At 38.9% G+C, this 22,602-nt stretch overlaps 1 protein-coding gene across 3 annotated transcripts in view; it reads left to right on the top strand.

The window, feature by feature from the left end:
* The window catches only part of CDKAL1 (CDK5 regulatory subunit associated protein 1 like 1), a 393,288-nt gene that overhangs the window by 173,771 nt on the left and 196,915 nt on the right, over positions 1 to 22,602 (top strand). For all 3 annotated transcript variants that reach the window (XM_033061554.2, XM_033061574.2, XM_033061564.2), the window contains exon 9: positions 1,791 to 1,894. In XM_033061554.2, the coding sequence (XP_032917445.1) occupies positions 1,791 to 1,894 (104 nt within the window). The remainder of the gene's footprint in view (positions 1 to 1,790; positions 1,895 to 22,602) is intronic.

The following is a 22,602-nucleotide window of genomic DNA, read 5'->3' as shown; positions in this document are numbered from 1 at the left end:
CTGCTTATTCAAATGAAGCAGAGCTAACATGTTAGGGGAGCCTTTGTGGAGAAAAACCTTTGGAGTTTGCAAAGCAGCAATCACCTAGTCATGGAGATGCCAGACATCATAATAGAAGACAAGATAGATCCAAGTAGTAAACACAGTCTTGTAACTGGTGACTTGATCAGAGCCCAGCATGTACTATCTTTGCCTTTTCAGTGTTGTTTTGAAAGTTCTATGGTATTTGTTCCAACTATGCTGTAGTTGGAACATTTGTGTTTTCTGGCACCCAGATGGTTTCTTGTCCTGATTAATACCTTTATTGATGGTCTGGATGAGGGGATCAAATGCATCCTCAGTAAGTCCGTAGACAATGCTAAAGTCAGGCTGGAGGGTAGGAAGGGTCTGCAGAGGGAGCTGAACAGGCTGGGTTGATGGGTCAAGGTCAACTGTATGAATTTCAAAAAGCCCAAATGCGGGGTCCTGCACTTGGATTGCAACAACCCCTTGAAGTGGTACAGGCTGGGGAAAGAGTGGACAGAACACTGTCCTGTGGAAAAGCACCTGGGGATGCTGGTTCATAGTGACTGGACAAGAGCCAGAAGTGCCCAGGTGACCAAGAAGACCAGTGGCATCCTGGTCTGTATCAGCAATAATGTGGCCAGCAGGACCAGGGCAGGGATTGTCCCCCTGCACTCGGCACTTCAGTGCTGTGTTCAGTTCTGGGACCCTTCACCACAAGAAGGAGGGGCTGGAGCAGGTCCAGAGAAGGGGAACAAATTTGGGGAAGGGTCTGGAGCACGAGTCCTGTGAGGAGCAGCTGAGGAAGCTGGGGATGTTCAGGCTGGAGAAAAGGAGTGGTGATTGCTCAAATGTTGGACTTGATGATCTTGGAGGTCTCTGCTAGCCTTAAAGATTGTATGATTTTATGAACCTATGGCTCTTTTTATTGTGAAAATGGACAGAGTTTATGGTATTCTAGTAAGCATGAAAAATATTTATGATGAGTTTTTTGGGGTCCAATTTTAGGGCTTAGGTTTAAATGCTTTAACCTATAAAAAGCTAGAGCAATGTCAGCTCTAAAAAGGGAAGAAGGGGAAAAAAGCACAACAGGCTTACGATGAGAAGTAGTTTTTGTTTGTTTTGGTCTTTCTATCCTTGTACTCTGAATAAGTCTGCCTTTAGTATATTGTCAGGTAAATTAAAAGCAATCACATTACTCCTTCATTTTCTTGCAGGAGTTTTCATGAGTTCCCCAGTCTTTTGTGCCAAACTGTCTTTCTAGTGGGTGATTCTGTCTTTATTACGTTATTTGTTCTATTTATACAAGCCAAAGTAAAGTTAATAAAATTAATTGAAATGTCTTTTCAAGTACCTGCACTTTAAAAAATATACTTTCAGCTGTTCAGGACTCTTTTCCTTTATTTTCTTGTTCAGGTTCAGGATGTTGTTCAGGATTTTTTATGTAATAGAGGGATTGGAATGTGGAGAATTGACCTTTGGTAATGAACAATTATTAACCCTAATGTACCTTTCTAAAAATATTTGAATTCCCACTCTTGGGTTTTGCATGTAGTTCCCACTTATTGTTTTTCAAATTTTCGTATAGATGTGAAAGATACTTTAAGAAGCTAGGACAGCAAAACATTTTTCAAACTATTCCATTGATACTAAAACTGAATACTAATATTTTCTGGTCATTGATATAAAAACTCATTTTTCCATATGTACTTAATAAATATAACTATATAAATGTGCATATAAGGGCTTTCCTGGCTAGAAACTGAGTATTTTCATTTTCTGAACAGGTGTCTCAATGCATGTACCTACTGTAAAACTAAGCATGCCAGAGGAGATCTAGCAAGTTATCCTATTGAAGAACTGGTGGACAGAGCCAAGCAGTCTTTTCAAGGTAAGGAATTTTATCCCTACAATAAGAGTCAGCCAGTGGAGTGTATCCTTCTTATCCACAGCTTACCTTCACACATAATAATTGTGTGATAACAATATGACTCTGTTATGATTATTGGTCATTGCTGTGTCTTGTGGTTTCTTTGTGATAGAAAGCCATGCTTTTGTTGTGGTGTACACCACTATTTGCAAAATGCAGTCCTTTAAGGAGTATTTTATTTTGATTTTGTATTGTTCAAGTGAAGTTCTGTGCGTGGATATTTTGGATGTGGTGTGGAAATGGTAAAATTTGGTCATTTTACTTTATTTCTAATTTCTTAAAGAAGAAGATGGAAACATTTTTTCATTCAGCTATGAAAATATAATGAGCCTCCCAAGGATTCTTAAATCCTGTTTAGGGATACATTGCTTTTGCTGGTAATTGATTTAGTGGAGACATTCTGGAGTGTTTCTGAGACCCATGCAAAGCTTATCAGCTTTTAAGTTCAGTGGGATATTTGCAATGTCACATGGATTCAATCAAATATCGAGTTTTTCCTGCAGTACCCTATCTGGGGCCAATATCTGCCTAAGGCTCTTGTATGTATGGTAGTTATGGTAGCTTTATTGTATCTTAGTATTTATTGTTTATATCTAAATTTTACCTGTATTTCAAAAATACAGATTTCCAAATTGTGCCAGTATTCATTGGGAAGGCACAGGTGGTGTTTGTTTTGTTTGTGAAGGATTAAAATGTACATTAAAAATACTCAGGTAATTCTGGTGTAGCAGTTCCTTCTATTTTTGTATGAAATACTTTGAATGAAAAGCTGTAAATGCAACATTTCATGTCACATCCTCTGTGGATGCACAGACAGTGCATCCCTTGGGCTTCACTTATGGCTCTGAGAGTTGCAAATGTTTTAGTAAGAAGTCTCCAATGATTAAAGGTGTTTTTGACTCTAACTTTATTTAGGGATCCATAATGAACCTTATTTAGGCCAGTGATAAACTTTTGTCTATTCCTATCAGGAGTATACAAGGAAGACCTTTTTTCCTAATCAATGCCCATGTTCACAAATTCTGAGTTCTACATTATGCACACAGAAAGTTCTTGCTTAAGGTTGCAAATGCCCTTTGCTTTCACTTGTGTTAAAAGCCAAGCACCTCTCTTTTCTTCTGTGAAGCTTATCTGTGATTGCCACTAATTTTTTCCTGTTGCTTGGGTTTTTGGAATTATTACTGTTGTTGCTGTGAATTGGATTGTCTGTTAGAATTGTCTGACAGGAATCTTGTTGTGTCAGATTTCTTGGTTTGGTAGGGTGAGTTTCTAAAGCCTGTGTACATATTATGAAATAATCAGTCACTGAAATAGAGGATGCATAAATACACGTGTTATTTTGGTGGAGAAGCAGTCGGGAAACATTTTTTTCAGAAAGCTGGGGGTTTTTGGTAATGCAAGACAGATGATTTTGAAATTGGCAAGTAGTTACTGAGCAGGAGAGAAGCTACCATTTATTAAGTAGCATAAGAAGTGTTACTCAGCACAACATAGCTGTTCTAAAAAAAATTTTGGATATTTGTCAGGGAAGTAGACAAAGATAAGATAGGTAATAAGTCAAGATTATGACCTTGTTTAAGTTAACTGTCTAAATTTTGTGTAGATTTATGGTGTGTGTGGGAAGAAAAAAAACAACAGACTTGTCTGTCCTGTTATGATTGTACTTATATACCATAAATTCCACATTATATTAGCATGAAGATGTATTTACTTTGCATAACAAAAAAGAAAACTTGAGTTTTGTTTGCGTTTGCAGACAAAAAATTTGAAATTTTGGAAAGTAATTTGAACTTAAGTGCTGTACATTTGGATTGAAAAATCAGTAATTCAATTCATGTGTTGCACTGTGGCCTTTATTATAAATATTGACTCTTTCAAAATAATTTGATTTCTAATGGAAAAAGTTACCCTTAAGCTATTGTTTTGAAATGTCTTGAAGAAATGCTATGACGTTTTTCACAGCAGGAATCTCCAGGGAGTTCTATTCTTGCTTGGCCTTACACTACTACCTCTGTTAGAGGCCATAAGGAAAGAAGTAAGTGTTTATTCAGTTGTGAAATGGCTTTGCCTCCAGCTTTCACATACTTAGAAGTGGATGAAATACTCAGATCCTTAGTTTGTGGTGCAAAAATGGAGAATTTACTACTGCCAGCTTGCTGCAGCTGTGGCTGCAGAATCTTCATCAATCCAGTGAAAGACTTTAGCAATTTAAAGATATTATTTAATTTCTTGCTGAGCTACTGAGCCACAATCTCTTCAACAATCGCTTCTGTTTTCACAGAGGATGTATTGCTGAAGCTCTAGTTAGAAACAGAGGTACAGATGTGCCATGAAAAGCTTTTCCACTTCGAAAACTGATTTAAAAGAGATGGCTGAAATCACCACAATGGAACAAATATTAGCCTGTTTCTTGTACTTTTCCAACCTCTGAAATAAGCTGGTTTTTTGTATATTATTTAATTATCTTGAATTCATTGTAATGTGCACAAAAACTGCTGTAGATTTCTAGTACACACTGCATACTTTTATAATGCCTTGGACTAAGTCTTAAGGTGTACTGAAATTGAAGGGGTTTTGCATACTTTTGCATGATTTATTTCCTCTCTGACCTCCATAGTAGTTTTGAAGTTACAACTGACATGAACTTGAATATTTCACAAAATTTCACTTACAATATAATATATCTCAACTAGAAAGTAGTTTGTTGAGGCTTTTTTTATTTTTAAACTTTTATGTTTTTTCTGTAAACGTCAACTGTTAGTAAGTAGTTGTTTAATTTCTTTTCATGGGCAGCCATGTCAAATCAGAATATATAGCAGACTTCTGTAAGAAAGCTAGTAAAAGAAAAAGTATTGTGAAATACAGTAAAGTGGTCTTTGAGTGGAGAACAAATGTCTACTGTAAGGTTGTTTATGCACAGTTTTTCTACAGCTGATTGTACAGTGCTTTCTTTGTGCCATCAATTTATTAGTAAGTTTTCTTCAAAATGCGCTGTGTCATGTTCAGTGCAGTATTTTAGGGGATTGCATTTACAGTTATGAGAGGGCTCTTTCTTTCCCGTGCAAAGCAACTTTATGTATAACAATGTGGTTTTGCTTAGTATATAAAGTAGAAGGCTGAGGGAGCTGCCATTGGTGAACACTGTTCCAAGGAAACACAAAAGTTAAACAAATCTGAACTTTGAATGTTGTATGGAGTGGTGTCCTGGGATGGCTTTGGCTAAATTGCAGGACTTGATACTGATTTTTTTCCTAAAGTGGGACTTTCATTATGATAGAAACCCTACATATTGTGAGAGACTTTCTAGGCAAAGACATTACTTTATATTGCAATTTTGGCTCATTCAGCAAACTAAGTTAAAAATATAAATATTTTTAATGAAAATGTCTTATTTCATTCAAGTTTAGAATGAAAATCTTCTCTATGTACCACTACAAAACTATACTTCTTAAGCATTGCATGTCTGTTGCAGATGGCAGGGAATATGCTGTTGTTAAAATATGCACTGTATAATTAACTACTACATTAGTTTACTTTATGGAAGCAGTCACAGGGTGCTCAGATGAAAGTCAATCTTGTTGAGAAACGCTGTTCCTCAGACTATATGGAACGATTGTTTCTGGATGGATAATGTAGTGGCAAAATATCACTTATTTTTATTCCATTATTAGCATGGTGGTTCACTTCCATGGGTGGTGTTGAGTTCTGACTAGCACTTCTGTTAGGATATCTGGGACAACATGTAACATTACAAAGAAGGGGAGTACCAAAACTAAGATTCTGAGTCTTGAGTTTCATTAGTTGTCTTTAGCAATTATCCCATATCTGGTAGACTTGGGGGTGTTGAGAGTTTAAAGGAGATTAGTGCTAAATATTTTTCTCTCTACAAGTTTGCCATAAACAGGTATTTATGGGTGATGATAAGGATTGGTTTTATATCATGTGATTGGTTTCCAGAGCTTTTCAGATGTGAACTTTGCTAAGGATCTTTGGTTTTAGCAGTTCTGATGAGGTACTGTCAAGACATTCTGCTTTATTCCTGGGAGCTGCTTTGCCCCTGTGCAACTACCAGTAAATTCTCTGTATGATTTCAGGGCAGCTGACAGTGATGAAAGGACAAATATGAAGTATTGGCAATGTTGTAGTTTCCCGTTGATTAGCAGAAGCAGAACCAAACCGGAACGCTTGGGCCACGCTCTCGGTAGTGGGTTTGGTCTCTGACAGAGAATGGGTGATGCAGCTGAACCTGGGCTGTGCACTCAGGGTCCTTCCAGAGTTGAAACTAACACTGTGGAGAGAGCTTTTGTATCTGCAGATCTGACCTAGAGAGAGAGTGGAAGGAGGAGAATGGTGACTCTTTATCTACAGCAAATCTTTTCTGTCAGACTTTTTACTGACTTCTAGGGAATGTTGAACTTATTTCTAACATTGTTCCTGAAGTGTTATTTGAAGTTACATTTCAGGGAGCTTCAGCTGCTGTATTTGAGATTCTTTTATTTGAGATAAAATAACTGTCTTTGTTTTGCTGTGCTTTTTAGGTATGGCAATAGAGCTAAGGGTTTTTTTTGTTGTTCTTAGGTTTATTAAAATTCTTTCTGTATCTTTTTTTGTGTCTTGTGAATGTTTCAAGATTTTTTACTGCTGACTTTGCTAATGCACAGAATGCCTAGGCCAAGATAAATATTTTTGTACCAGACTGTCATTTCATAGTTAATATAATGAATAAGGATAATATAATGAATTAGTTTTCATTGTCCACATGTTTGATTTTTTGTAAAGTTATAATCCATGAGTAGTGAGTAGAAGCTGCATCTCCAAGTATGTGAGGAATACTATGTAACATATATAAACATATATAACCAATGTCATATAGCAAAGAGATATTTTAAGGGATAATAATGGCTTTTCAGTAGTAAGTTGCAATATTGGAGACATTTTCAAGCTTCTTTTTAATGAGCAAATTAGTTTAGTGAACTTTCTTCTTAGCTCTGAAGAAAAATTCCCTGTTGTCTTCTGGGTACACTTTTCTATACAGCCAAGTTGACCACTATGTTACAGTTATTTGTGTTGTCTTCCACATGTCCTGTTGCATAAAAGATTCTTTTGCATTTAAATTTTACTTCAGAAATGTGGTGGAAATTACATTGAATTATTGGTGTCTAGGATTTTCCTCATTGCTCTCTCCAGCTTTTTGAGAGGGAAGGGGGAAGAGAGCAGTGCTGATCCCTTTTCTACGGCATCCAGTGTCAGGACTTATGGGAATGGCTCAAAGCTGCATCTCTCAGGGGAGGTTTGGACTTCACGTGAGGAAATATTTCTTTACCAAGAGGGCACTCAAACTGTAGAACAGGGTTCCTACAATGGTGGTCAATGCTCCAGGCTGGTCAGTGTTAAAGAGGCATTTGGACAACACCCTTATTAACATACTTTAAATAAATTCTGCATTCATTTTATTATGACAATTAAGTAGCGTGAAAATGTATCTCTGTGGGTTTTATGCTAATCCTTTATTTTGTTAAAAATTGTTACATTTAAAAATATAATTTTTCTCTGCCTGATTTTCCTTTGCTTTGCATGATTTTACTTGGCCTTTTGCAGTTAGCATTGAAGTCTCCTTCTGAAATGGCCAGATGTGAGCTGACTTTGAGCCAAAAGCCATGTAGCCATTCCTGTGCATTCATAGTGTGTTGTGTGTGCAGTCAGTCCACTGCTGTCAGAACGCTTCAAACCTATTGCACATGCTGGGTGATAGACTCATGCAGAATAAATTCGGTGTTTTCAAGATCTGTTGCCAAAGGCTGATCACTCTGCAGTGCACTTGCAGTATGCTTGATGTTGTCATCAAAATATTAAACATACTGATCATCTCTGTGCCCTCTGGTCACAAAGGATTCTGGGATTCACAACATGCCACTGTTTTTCACAGAAACACTAAGAATCAGCAGAAGGCTCAGATTGAGTTTAATATGTTGTTAATATTTTCATTAAGGGTGTAGAACATGGCATCTTCTAATTTTATAGTTGCCAAGAACTTTCAGTAATACAATCTTGCTTCCCTTTCCTTATAACTGTCAAACTTTAATTGATACTTCTAGTTAAGATCATCAAGTTATTTGTAAGAATTACATTTGGGAAATCATGTTATTCCTGACAGGTTTAGAAACTAGAAAAACTTCCTGAAAAGTTATGGAGGTCTTCATGCCTTAGTGTGGCAGATCAGATACTTTGCCTCACATCACCTTTTTTTTTAAAAAATTAAATATTGTTCTTGATTCAAATGGGTTTTGTGGAGACTCACTTGATTTTGCCTGCTAGATTTTGTAGGCATGCTCCATACCTCAACTTGGTTTTATGTATTATGTTTTCTTCCCTTGCTACCAAGTCTACTGTGATACTAGGCATCAGAAATGAGTTAGGGAAACCTCTTTCTCTTTTGCTCCATATGTCAATGCCTTCTTCCACTGTTCATATAGGATTGAGTTCTATCAAACAGCCTTGTACAGCAGTCATACCGTAAGAGTTAATTTGCCAAAAAATAATGCCCATACCTCAATTAAGACGCAAATGAATCACAAATGAATAGCTTTTGCAAGTATGCAGCGTAACATGCAGAGCTGTAATTGGGTCATTCACTTTAAAGTACAACCACTGTCACTCATTGCCATTTGCATAATTGGGATTTCATTGTGTAGGTAGTGTGTACCTGCTTTAAAAAAAAAAAAAAAAAAAAAAAAAAAAAAAAAAAAAGTGGCCCTAAAGAACTTGTAATGTGGCAGTGTAAACAACTGGAGTAATGCATGATTGCTTTCAGGATAATAAGTTGCTCACTGTATTTGCTACCATAGCATTGTCTCAGGTCTTGTATGGGATGATAGAGGAAAGTTTTGTTGTTTAGGGAAGACTGGAAGGAAGATAATGTGGTAACAAGGAGTGGTCGTTCATTTAATCAGGAGCTGTCACTCCAGAATTTGCAAAAAAAACATGTTTTCCGTGAAGATTTTCATCAGGAGTCAAAGTCTCCATGTGCTGTCTTCAGTTTCTGAAAGTAATATTTTCTCCTCTGTAGGGATTATAATAAGCTTGAATAGCTTTAAATAGATTACTTGGATGCCTTGAAATGTTGTTCATATCATGGTTGTCTGTTCCAAAACATAAAGCATATTAATGCTGTAATATGAAATTTTTATTTTAAGGCATATTTTTTTAAAATCTGGAAAACTGCTGCTTTAGGATGCTGTTTTCTCTCTAAATGTTGCCAGACATACATAGGTATTGTCCAGAAGATAACTTGCCAGATAAATAATAACTGTTGCCAAAATGTCTGATAGCACAACCAGATAACCTTTTTGTCTCTATCAAACCTATTAAAGTACAGTAATTTCACGAATACAAGCCGCACCAATTTGACCAAAATTTTGGTGGAAACCCGGAAGTGCGGCTAATATTCCGGGGCGGCTAATCTATTAACAAAATTCTAAAAGCTGCCAACACGGAAGTGAGAGCCCGCGGCAGCCCCAAGCCAAGCTGGAGCCCGGCCGGCCCCGGCAGAGGTGGGAAAGCCTGGCAGAGGCGGGGCCAGCAGTGTCGGGGGCGGGCGGCAGAGCCTGAGCCAGCAGGGCGGGGGAGCCCGGGAGAACTGGGGCTAGCAGTGCAGGGGAGCATGGCAGAAGCAGGAAGGCCGGCGGGTGGGGCTGCCTGGCAGCGGGGGAAGCCCAGCATAATCGGGGCCAGCAGCGTGGGGGAGCCCGGCGGTGCGGGGGCATGCAGTGCCGGCCAGGGCGAGGAAACGCGGCGGCGGTGCAGACGGGAGGGGGCGGCCGGCGAGCCTGGTGGCGGCGGCGGCAGCCCTGCCGGCGGGGCGAGCGAAAGCGGCCCTCGCGAAAGCGCCGCCGCGAGCCGCGAACCGCGAGCCGTGAAAGCGCCGCCGCGAGCCGCGAACCGCGAGCCGCGAAAGCGCCGCCGCGAGCCGCGAACCGCGAGCCGCGAAAGCGCCGCCGCGAACCGCGAGCCGCGAACCGCGAGCCGCGAAAGCGCCGCCGCGAACCGCGAGCCGCGAACCGCGAGCCGCGAAAGCGCCGCCGCGAACCGCGAGCCGCGAGCCGCGAGCCGCGAAAGCGCCGCCGCGAACCGCGAGCCGCGAGCCGCGAGCCGCGAACCGCGAGCCGCGAACCGCGAGCCGCGAGCCGCGAGCCGCGAGCCGCGAACCGCGAGCCGCGAGCCGCGAACCGCGAGCCGCGAAAGCGCCGCCGCGAGCCGCGAAAGCGCCGCCGCGAACCGCGAGCCGCGAAAGCGCCGCCGCGAACCGCGAGCCGCGAAAGCGCCGCCGCGAACCGCGAGCCGCGAACCGCGAGCCGCGAGCCGCGAACCGCGAGCCGCGAAAGCGCCGCCGCGAGCCGCGAAAGCGCCGCGGGGCGGGCGCGGCGCGGGGCGGGCGCGGCGCTCGCGAGGCACGGCGCGGGGCGAGCGAAAGCGGCAGCGGGGCGGACGGCGAGCCCGGCGGCGGCAGCCCTGCCAGCCGGGCGAGCGAACGCGGCAGCGGGGCGGTGCTGACGGGAGAGGGGGGCCAGCGAGCCCGGCGGCGGCAGCAGCACCACCCGGCCACCCCGCCGAGCCGTGGCGCTGAGCTGGGCCACCCGGCCCCGTCGGCAACCATGAGCGGGCCGAGCCTGCCTGACCCCGCCCCGAGCCAGTAAAGCCCACTATGCCGCGATCCTGTTACTAATTGGCCAATTTGTGAAAGCTGCGCACGGATTCTCGCGACGAACGAAAGTGCGGCTAATATTCGGGGTGCGGCTTATCTATTGACAAAGACAGCAACATTGTCGAGGCACCGGGGGTGCGGCTTATAATCCGTGCGGCTTGTATTCGTGAAACTACTGTAATGCTCTTTTTTTATAAAGTCTTTTTGACTGTGCATGGGTTGTAGCTTACAGTGTTGGAAATAAGGATTATAAATTGAATACGTGAATGCTTACTTTGCATGCCTCACTAAGAATCCTAGAGACAATAAGACTCCACTAATCTCTCAGCTTTGGCAGTTTCAAGAACCAGAAAAGTCTGTCTAACAAAGGTTGTCTTTTTCTTCAGCAGAAAGAAAACCCCAATTTTTGGTCACATTTGCTCTATGTAATTCAGTCTTCTCATTCCTTTTTTTTTTCCTACTCAAATATTTGCATTTGTGCTGTTAAAATCCTTGAATGACAGCCAGCCTGTTTAATTTTGTATTGTTATGAAAAAAGGTGCATTTTATTTTTGCTTGAAATACAAGTTTAGTAGAAAAGAGCCAAAGCAGAGATGCATACAATTCAAATTACTACTTGAGCTTCAGCCTCAGGCTGTAGTTTCAGCTGTACTTTCAGCAACCACTGCAAGTAGAAAGATTTCTTGGCCATCTCTTCAACCCCCCCTTTCCTTCCCCATCCTTTCTCCCTGTTGCTCTCTCTTTTTTTTTTTTTCATCCTTTCCTCAGGCCACCTGTTTTTTGGCAGGGAGCGTGTTCCTTGTATGAATCAGGCTGGGGGAGTGATCTGGGGTAAAACTGAAAGTGTTTTTAGAGACCTCACAGGGTGACATTAGTAATTGATACAAGTTGTATCTTGCCAGATGCTGACATTATAGGAGCATCAGAATTCTGCAATGACCTAATATAACTTGCCTTTGGAGCAAAGGACTGGAGGGATGTCTGGGAAACCAGATGTAGGAATCTGCTTCTTTCTCTCATCACAGAGCTGCTCTTTCCTAGACCAGTTTAGCTGGGTTTTGGGGTGAGAAATGGTCCTACAAAACTTCATGTAATAGTGGACATGCTGGGGTATCTTATCTTCCCAGGACAGGAGATACCTGTTCCAGCTTAACTGGGGAAGGGGAAAAGACTGGCTGAAACATGCTCTAGTCTTAATGCTTTTAACGGAACGTTTGGCTCATTGTGGCTTCTTCAGAAGGGCTCATTAATCTGATGTTTGCTTGATATAATTTTTTTCTTTTTTTGGAACATTTATTTATATTATACAAGAGCAGGGTATGTTAAATTCTTTCAATGCTTATTTAGTAGAACAGCAGCAGAAAAAAGCTGGGTAGCATTACTTGCTCACTAATTTTATTTATAAATTAATTTTTGCTAAGTTTGCATTATTTGAAATGGAGTGTAAACCACAAGGTTCAGTAATGCCAAAGCCAGTAGTTAACTCTTTACCAGGCAGATTAGGTTGGTTTTGTGTGTATTTAGTCTTGAATTTAAAAAGAGTTGGAATTAAAGCATGATGTGTCTTTTAAATAAATGTGATTTTCAGAAGAGAAAGGTTTTTCTCTTTAATTTTGTTTGAAAGTGGAAGTTTGGATTTATATGGCTTCTTAACCATGGAGGTTTTGGAATTTTTGCATTCCTTGTAAATGCCTATTCAGCTATAGGAATTTGTATTTCTTTGTTAATATATATTTTACTCATGTATCTACTGCTGGTTTTGTAAAACCTAGATTAGAAATACTTCCAAAACATTGTAAGAGTATTCTCAGGGTCATCTTTGCATGATATGCTGCAATCAACTGCCTGAAGCTTTCTATAGCTCGTGTGAAAATATCATGAACAATTTCTACTGTCAAACAGATTTGGTGACCAGAATCCAAATCATTAACTTTACAAATACCATGCACTGTGTTGCACCATGCACCTACCAAGTTGATGTCATTTTTAATGTGTCCAGAGGTAATTTGTCAGAATGCAGCAATGATTCATTTTATCACCTGGTAAGTAGTCTTCTGTAGGAACAAGCCTTAGCTCTTCTGTGCCACTGAAACCTCCTACTCACAAGATTACTCAAGATGGTATCTTCTGCTAACTTCTTTTTCTTTGCCGTGTGGATGTGGAGGAGAGATTTTTTTTGAGAATTGGAATTGTGACAGAACTGGGATCTCTCAGCATAAAGTTTCCCCTCCTTCTTTCTGTGTTTTTGTTTATGGGCTAAATGAATCATGCATGCCCCACTACCCCTTCTACTGCAAGGTAACTGATGTGCCAACTACTTCTTAAAAAGAACAGCAGTGCTGGATATCTCAACCCATACCATTCCAAGGCATTAAGTGAAGCTAGCAAAGGCCAGGTTCAGAACAAACTTCAGTGGGATTTTTTAATCTCGTAGTGTGGTTAAAGCTGAGAAACCCCCTAGCATGGGACATAATGGAAGTTTGGGCATTTGGAAGAAATAGAAAAGAGGCATGGAAGAGGAATTGATTTTTCTTAAATAATAACAAATCTTAAGTTGAATGGTGCAATTTTCTGAGTATTCAGCAAATCATTTATACTGCTTGCATATATACTCTCCACTAAGCATCCTATGGGAGAAGACTCTGGGCTGAGCTGACTAATGGTCTTGTGGCTATTCTTAAGCTGTATTTCAGAAAACCACTCATTTTCCCCAGTGTACTTTATATAAAGTGTGCCTTACGCTTTTAGTATTGCTTTTAGTATTGCTCTCAATCACCTTTTGTAATGAAGGCTCACCTTCCATGTGGAGGTTGGGTTTTGTGGTGATCCTCTTCACATGTTGTGCAATACCATTGTGACTCAAGGCCATGCCATCTCCATATCTAATGCTAATATAAGATTGTACTTTTGAGATTAATTTATTAGGAAACTAACAGCTGTTTTGATCTCAGATAACTTTCTTTCAAAGACCTTTAAAAGTGCTATGTGATTAAATGATAAAGGTGCTGTTTACAGACGCAAGACTTTAACATGAACCAACTCAACTCGCAGCATATCTCAAGTGTAAAGTGTAAGTTATAAAAAGAAATTGTCTAATCTTTCATGCTGTAGTCAGTGAAGTCATAGTGAGAGTAAAACTCTGAGAGGTGATGAGCCCAGATGCGACAGGGAGAAAATGTTGAGAGAATACTAAATGTATCTTATAAAAAATAAATTTGCAGGCTTGGTCCCAGAGATTAGATGGATCTCTCTCATGGTTAACTGTTGTCTCTTGTTTTTTTTCACCTTCCTTGAGTACCTCCTACTATGTTAAGACAAAAGTCAATATGTGTTAAAATATTTTTATGCCAGGTTTAGACACAATGCTACAGTGATTGTGATTGTTCAGGACTAGGACAGAACTAGGTAGAAGAAAAGACTACTTGCATGCCACCCTGTTACTGTTCATACCGTGGAATACAAAGGCCAGTTGAGCAACACTTCTTTTAAACAAAATATATTCTGCAGCTTTAGCAGCCTTCTGAAGGAAAAGAGTTGTATTGTATTGGATGCGTTAGGTTTTTTTTTTTTAATTAGACAAGACATGGCTGCAATTTTTCTTGTCTTAAGACCCTCTCACATGTGCAAGTGTCTGCATTCAAAAATCTGGTGATCTTATTATATGCTGCAGAAGTGACAATTTATATGCGTTTTGCACTGGTAGATTTTAGGGAGCTCTGTGGCCTCTCTAGTCTAAATCCAAAGAAAATAGACCTTAAGATGCACTTAAGAGTTTTGTACAATTTGGTAAGCTCAGATATTAGGGAGATGGCTTTTATGCACAGCTTGTTTGTATGTGGAAATAGATTAGGAGCAATCATGATGAGTGACACAATTTTTTTTTCTCTGCAATATGGCTCCGTGAAAATAAAAGCTATGATTTGTACAGAAATGTGGGGCTCCTGATGTGCACACCAGGGTGTCTTGATAGCTTTAATACATGCCTTTTAAATGCTGTGTACATTGTGCAAAATACTGCAATCTGAAATTCAAATATTGCACGTAAGCTAGGTGTGAGAGCTATCAGTGAGAATACTTGAGAATCTCTAGGAAGGCACCTGTGAGAACAAGTTGTTTCTGGACAAGTTGCTTCTGCTTTAATTTAGGATAACTCTATTTGTGACCAGTTCATGATTTGTTTTCATATATGGGCCCAATGCCCTAAAGAAAAAAATGGAAAAAATAATGCTCTTGTTCCTAGTTTATTTGTAAACCAGGTCAGATACCCTTGATTAGCTCTCAGCTGGAGCATAATTTAAATCCTGACAGATTGAACCTAAACAGCAGGCTTTTTTCAGATCAGCCAAAAGATAGGGGGAGAAAAATAAAAGCTATTTTCAGTTCACAAGCAGTACAACAGTGCTGAATAAATCTGCAACTGTTAATGAATAGCTATTTCAAATATTTACAGGAGGCAAAAGAAAAGAAGATTGGCATCCAAGGCAGCTGTGCCCAGGGAGAGCTATTAAAAATAAACGTGATAAATGATGTTCAAGTGCTCGTAGAGCTGTCAAATATCAGAGGTACTCAAAGTGGAAAGTGTTTATACTCTGTGACCATGCTGCTAGGCATTCTGGACAGGGATATTTTTTGCAAAAAATTTTGCAAAACTGACTTAACTGATCAAAAGGGAAGGATCTAATGCAAAACATTCCAGAACCTTTAACTTTTCACTACATTCAAATACACAAGTGCTTATTTGTTTTGTAGGTGAGAAATGAAATTCTTTTATACATTTAATTACTTCCACACAGAATCCATTTCTTTAGTCTTGATTTGTAAAAAAAAAAATGTTATGAGAGTTTATGCTTATAACAAAATCTATTACTTATATTTATGACTCTTTCAGACTTCTGTATTAGTGAATTATAATTATGAGAGTCCATGAGTGTTGCATTGATTTTGAACTTGAAAAATTGTATATACATAGCAAACTATGAAGTTCAAGTATTTTGTACACAGAATCTTTTCCTCAGGTATAGTCTAGAAGGTATTTTTATATCAATTTTTAGTTCCGAGTTTAATGTTATGTCAGTTGACTGGAAACTTTTTAGCAGAGACATTTTATTTTTTTACTTTACTGTGAAAATAGTTTATCAGAAGCTGTCAGGCTGGTGACAAAAACTTGATGCTGTATATGCTGGAGATATACCAAGTGCAAAGGATATGAAAAGCATGTCATTACTTACAGGATGCTCTAGTATAAATCAAATTTTTTTGTGTATGGATATTGCTTTCTTTCCTCTTGTAATTGATTTTTCCCTTTTCAAAAATGAATTATAAAAAGTGATGGTGAAATACCAATCCAGCTTGTCTTAGAAATAAGTTCCAGTCCTCTGTTGGAGAGTAATTAAATATGGGGCACATGTAACTAATGTATTTGTACTGGAACACTGCAGCAGGCTTGTGTATTACAGTGACATGGATTGCTGACTTGCATATGCATAAACTCCTGTCCTTTAGCACTGAGATTCACTGTGGAATGAGTATTAACTCACCTGTTTCAATCCATTGAGGAGAACTGGCTAAATGATGTCAGTTTTATATTTGGTGTCTTGAGCTTTGGAAGTGTTTCTTAGATTAGGTGTCTGCTGTTGTCACAATGAAGAGGAAGAAGAAATTGGAAAGTATCTCATTCCTTAAGCTGAAGACATCTTCATTGTTATGAAAATGGTTTCACAGTTTCCTCAGAAAATAAGTTGTAGCAAAATCTGCCAGATCTACATCTCAAATTGTGATAAGCAATGTAGTGATGGTTTAATCTTTTCATGCAATAGCAGATGTAATATACCATTTTAATATACATATATGTAACAGCAAAATTTCCTAAAATGATCAAAGGTGACTGCAAACTCTGGATCAGTTTCCTTCTTATGGAGATGTTGTAGGTCACTGAACATTGATTTGAAAAGTTAACACAGTGTTAGATATTGAAATAATTATAGTTACCATGGCCCAGCTTCCTTTCAGTCACCTATACTTAAGCATAACCTGTTGCTTGATCTCTTAAATGGAATCTCCTGCTAGTTAAAGTGCTTTTATTGTTTCAGGACTATAATGCTGTGCTGCATGGGGTGCAACCCCTGAGTCACTTTAGGACACTAATGTGTAAATATCTCAAGTCAGATCTTGTGGTTGTACCATGCAAACCAGACCTCAGAAATCTGAGTCATTTTTTGCAAATTTTACAGGCGAAGTCTCAGTTGTCTTTATCACCTTTGAAAAATCTGTGTGGTTTGAGTAAGCAGTTCTCATCTACCTAAATAATATTTTCCTGCTAGGAGCAAGAAGTGGCCTTTGGTTTAGATTTTCCTCCTCTGGGAGTAGAACAAGGTGTTCTCCCTTTACTCGTTTTTTTTGAGGGTTTGCTTTGCAGTTAGCTCATCCGAATCTAGACTGTTTAACCTTCTGTATGTGGTAAAACCTCAAAAATTTCTGCATTACTTAAGGAAAGGAATAGTTAAGGGTTAAGAAAATGAAGCTGTTTGAAGGGTTTGATAGACATGTATATCAAAATAAAATTTGTTGTGTATAGATAAAACACATATGATTTTTAGTCTGCATTAATACTCTGCAGGACTGGAAAATCCAGTATATCCAGCTGCCTTTTTTTTTTTCCCCCCAGTTCCTTTTTGGTTTCCCTGTAGGAATCCTATTCATTACAGAGTAGACCTTTTCATTGCCTTTGGATAAACAATAAGCTGACATACTTTTTGAAGAGAAGTTGAACATTAGTAGTAGCACTTTTAAAAAAAATTAATTTTTAACCTGCAGAGTCTTACTGAGAGAAAGCAAAAAATACTCATAGCAGTCATTTAAGAGAGGTCTATCTAATGCTAGTATGTCATACTCTTAAAATAAAGCTTACCTTTATGTATTTAAACTAAAATTTGTGTGGGCTACATTATTGATACAATCTAACGTTGTATTAGTATGTGATTCTCCTTCAGCCATGCTAAGTATTGTTATTTAAACACAGATGACATGAACAGAATTTTGTTGGAACACATTTTATCATAGCGAACCTTAATAAATAGAACTTCTAGTAGGGGAATGTGAAAGAGGAAGGGTTAATGAAGAGTTCAAGGAAGTTCAGTTTCATTACCAGTAATGAAGACATTTTTGCTCAAAAACTCTAGGGGTTTTTAAAGGCCTTGTTGTTAATTGTTGTTAATCCATATTTCATAGATTTCACTGGAAATACATGTACATGCAGACTGCTTCAATAATTACTGACAATAAATGTAGCTGTAAACATCAAGTGCATTCAAATGCTGGAAGGGTGTAGAAGACTTGTCTTTTATCCTTTATCCTTTAGTACTTTCCAGTTTCTGCAAATTGAGTAGATTATTCTGTCTTCCATATAAGAAGATTCCTATCATTCTTGGGTGTAGAAAGGAGAGAGATTCAAATGGCATGTCTGGACAAAATTTACAACATTATGGGAGTGATTTCTTTGGGCATGTCTGCTGCAGCTCCCCCCACCATGTTTGAAAACAACAAACATTATCTAGGATAGTGTGTCACATCTGCCGCAGGCAGATCCAGCTAAGCTGACTTCAGTAAAGCTACCCAGAGCACTTGTGTAAAAGTAATTGTTGTTGCCCTGCACCAGATTTTCTGCTGTGAAGAATACCCTGTGTTATTTTTACTATCCTGTTTCTTTTTTCTTCTTTGTGAATATGCTAGTAGCTGCATCTGCCCATAGTTTTCCCAGGCTGCAGCAGTGAGACAGAATAGTAATGTTGCATAAAACCCTTAGTATCCTGAGCAGAGGCAGAGATGGAAATAAAACTAGCATTAATTTCTCTGTTGTCCTTCCCAAAATCTGAGCAGTGGTTGCTGGATAGCCTTGAAGATGCAGGGAGATGAAACTTCATCTACTCAGCTTCCACTGTTAGGTGGAAAGTTATTTGCAAACACAGGGATAGAAATTTTCTTGGGAGTTTTAATCAACCATATACCATGAGAGTTTGAATAAGGAAGTGTAAGCAAGTGGATTTTTTTTAATGCTTTGCTAGAGCATAATATGAAGTTCTTTTCTGAAGAAGGAGAAATAAAACAAAATGTATTAAGTATGTTTGCTCCTCTAAGTATTCCAAGCAGTAAAGCTGTCATAAAAGAAATAGCATATTTAAATTTCTAGTCCACTGTGGCAAAAGATCTCTTCACAGCAAATAATAAAAAGAAACTTCTCTAAGGATATTAAAGTTCCTTTTCATGCTTGGTTATTATAAACTGCAACGTCTTTCACTGTAACTTTATTTTTAAAGTACCTAAGTTGGTATTACAATGTTAAGACATGGATAATTTTAAAGGTTACAGGAATTTTATTTAGATCTAACTAAGAGCTGTGAAGATTTTATTTTTTCCCAACCTCGTCCTCACTGCAAATTTTGCTTGATAAGCTTTGTGCTCCATTCTTAGATGTATTTTAATGCATTTAAAAAAATATTTAATTTTTTTAATTTACATATTGGGCTTGCATAGTCTCCTTAAGTTAATTGTTTCATTTCTCCAGCTGTTCCTAAATAGCCATTGTGCTGATCAAGCTCTTACTTCAGTATGTCCTTGATAAAATTAATGAAAGCATCTGTAGAAGCAGCGACAGCAGCTGCAGTGCCTTATGGAAGCCAACTTCTGCTTAACATTCTGATAAAATAAATAGTTTTGTACTTGTGCTGGAAGCTAATGCTGGCTGGCTTATTTACAGCATAAAAAAAGTTGCACCTGCCACAGCTAGACCAAGCACTGAGGCTTGCTGATTACATGTTCTTGTTAGTGTCATTGTTATTGGTAAAATGGGAGTGATGTCATCCTTATCAAACCCTACTGGCACCCTACAGAGTGACAAATAATTTTCCCACTGCTGTTTATCAGCATGGGCCTTGTTTTAGAAGTGACGAGAGTGCCGAATTTTCACAGTTGAATGCTGTGCAACTGCAGAGGTGTATGAAAATGAAATGGATTGATACTTGTAATCAGTGTGCATAGTGATGGTTAAGGTGTAATGAAACATAAGTGCATATTTAGGGTAATTATATGTCTACCAGGTGGGGCCCTGAGGCTTTGCCTGTATAGAAACCGCTTGAGGTGGCAGATACGCAGGAAAAAGTACAGCAGCACCATCTGCTTTTTTCTCATTTCCTCATTAATTCTTCTATCCCCCAAGTCTGGACTGCACAGACTTGGAGCAGCCCTTGGTCTGTTTAGGATCACATCTCCTTCTAGTTGGGTATAGCCCCAAACACTGGAGTGGATGTGATGCAAAACAACAGCTCTTGGGTGTAGAATGTATTACTACACCCTTCTGGAGCTTACTGAGACATATGTTGCATTCTTCTTAAACCTTCTCTCTAAATGTGCTCTTGTTATATTTTAAAACAGTATCTAATACTCAAAGGCTTTGTGCATATATAGGTTGTCTAAACTGATACATATATGTCTTAAATGGGTGCTGAAAACTACTAAGAACTCCTCCAGACGGGCATCTGTATTGTCTCTTTATTGGAGCGGAAAGACATAGACTACTTGCATTTTTCCTAAGTAATGAGAATAAATGGTTGTTATTTGAAAACACTACCAGTGTCTTTTGCTCCTTGGAATCACTGTACAGACTAAGAAATGGGAGCGGCTATTTGTTTGTAGTAATTACTATGGGAAATGGGGATATATATTTTCAAATTTAAAAAGGGGAAAAGGAGCTTGGTGCCTCCACAGGCAGTGTTCACACAAGAGCACCACATGTTCCAAACATGGTAGATATGCCCCACGTGCAGTTTGGCTGCAGTCTCATGTAGACAGGGTTTAATGTATTTCAGATGCCCTGCATTCATCTGCACTTGGTAACTGATCTGTGCTCATGCATTTACTTGCCTGACAGTGTGCAGTGTTTTCAAAGCAGTCACTGGACTGAGGGCCATAGTCAGATTGTATTATTGTGAAATGTTTTGTACTTGATATAGCTTTTCTATTTTAATGCATCTTTTATACATCTTTGACATTTTGATTGATCTCACTTTTCCCTCACTGAATATAGGTCATTATATAGTTTTGCACTGTTTGTTCCCTAATAAAAAAAAGAACATTGCTGAATCTGACTTTTAAAAATTTTAATAGTGTGCCCTAGGGTCAGGCTCATACTTGATGTAACTGCAGGGAAGTAATACCTTGGATGAGCTTCATCCAGCTTTTAACTGGAGCCTGACCTGTTACAGTATTTTAAAAAAGAAAATTATCTGTCTATGTATAAAAACAATTCTATATGTCTGAGGTAGCTCCTGGCAACTATTTAGCTTAAGTAACCAAACAAACCCAGATTTTGGAAGTTAATGCTAATTTACATAAGCTAATGCTGATTTACGAGTTAAATACAGAAAAAAAAATAAAAATCACATATTAAAGTGATTTTTTTGTGAGAGAAACAATGGAAATTTTAAATATAGATATGTGTACAAGTAGAATGATAATCTATGCTGCACATGCAGAGAACATAAAAGTTTAAGCACTGTAAACTTTGAATGAAAAAAAAGTATTTATGGATGGTAGACATTAAAATTTATCAGATTGACAAAAGCCAGTCAGTCCTGAACATTATTAAGCCCTTTATGTCACTTCTGGGAACCCCTGCAGAATGAAAGCAGCAGTGATCCATTTTTTAGAATTAATTTGGTGGCAGTCCTTTATCAGAGGAATGCATCAACATCTCATGGCTTGGTGGATAAATTACCTCTGCAGCCTGTGACCTGAGAGGCTGTGCAACTCTTGGATGTGCTGCTCTTAGTATACTTAAAATAGTTCTTTTGATTAGAGTACTGGAGTATTGTGTTTATCCCATTGATCTTACTAAGGTAGAACATTTTGTAACACTCGAGGAAAACAGGGCAGGTTCAGGGGGTTTTTTGGCCTGTTTACCACATCTATTATTTTTTCTTTCTCTTCAAAGTATGGGGTTCAAGATGATTCTTTTGATCTTCTCCTTCTATAACAGCAACCCAAGACAGATACCATGTTTACGTGAATTAGTCTTTTTAAATGGCCATTGGATTTGGTGATACTTTAATGTACAGGTGTCTACTACATACGCTTGCAGAAACTCTGGCACCCATTTACCCACTTACCTTGTCTATATTGTTATGCTGTTGGCAATCATAACTTCAGAGACCAATGCTGGCATTTTAATTGTCCCCATAAGCTACCCTTAGAATTTAATTTTAATGCCTGATGTGGACTTGGTGTTCAGTTAGCTTTTCCTCCTTCTTTCTGCCTTTTTAATACCTGGTGAGAAAGGCCTAAGTGCATTCTGTTTGGGAACTTCAGCCAAGAAGTATTTTGATTTGGGGGTTGGGGGTGAGATTTTATTTTTTTAACCAGCATTTGAAATATAAAAAGTTTTATTTGTGTTGTTTTGGGGTTTGCTTGTTTTTGTTTGGTTTTTTTTAGAAATGTTTGCCACTGAAGTACTTACCACTGGGCAAGAAATATCTGAAGTGTTTCTGTCCTAAATTATGGGATAATTCAGTTTTGGACAGAGGTGGGGGGAAAATAGCAACCTGTTTTTTTCCAGACAAGACCTTAGTTTGTAAGATTTTAGTATACTTATTGTTTGTCTTTTAAATGGAGTTTCTACCCCAATCCTCTATGTCATTCTTGCCTAGACAGACACATCTCTCTTGAGAAAAAGAGCTTATTTTGTCCTTGCAGGCATAAGCCTCTGGTACTGTTTCTGTTGGCCTTGGTTTGTGATATGAGGTGGCAACTGTCAGTAGCAATGGCTTCTCCAAGTTAAATGGAAGCAGCAGCTCTTGAACTCCAGGGATCTCTCTTCTCCTTCTCCATCCTCCAAAGTATACATGCTGTGTTTTTGAAGCTCAAGATGAAACCTTTAATTCTATAGCAGCTGATGAAAGAGCCAACAAAAATATGCAAA

This window comes from Catharus ustulatus, chromosome 1 (genome assembly GCF_009819885.2).
Source record: "Catharus ustulatus isolate bCatUst1 chromosome 1, bCatUst1.pri.v2, whole genome shotgun sequence".
Lineage (NCBI taxonomy): Eukaryota > Metazoa > Chordata > Aves > Passeriformes > Turdidae > Catharus > Catharus ustulatus.
Note: the sequence above shows the minus strand (reverse complement) of the source record. Positions and strands in the feature narration are given on the sequence as shown.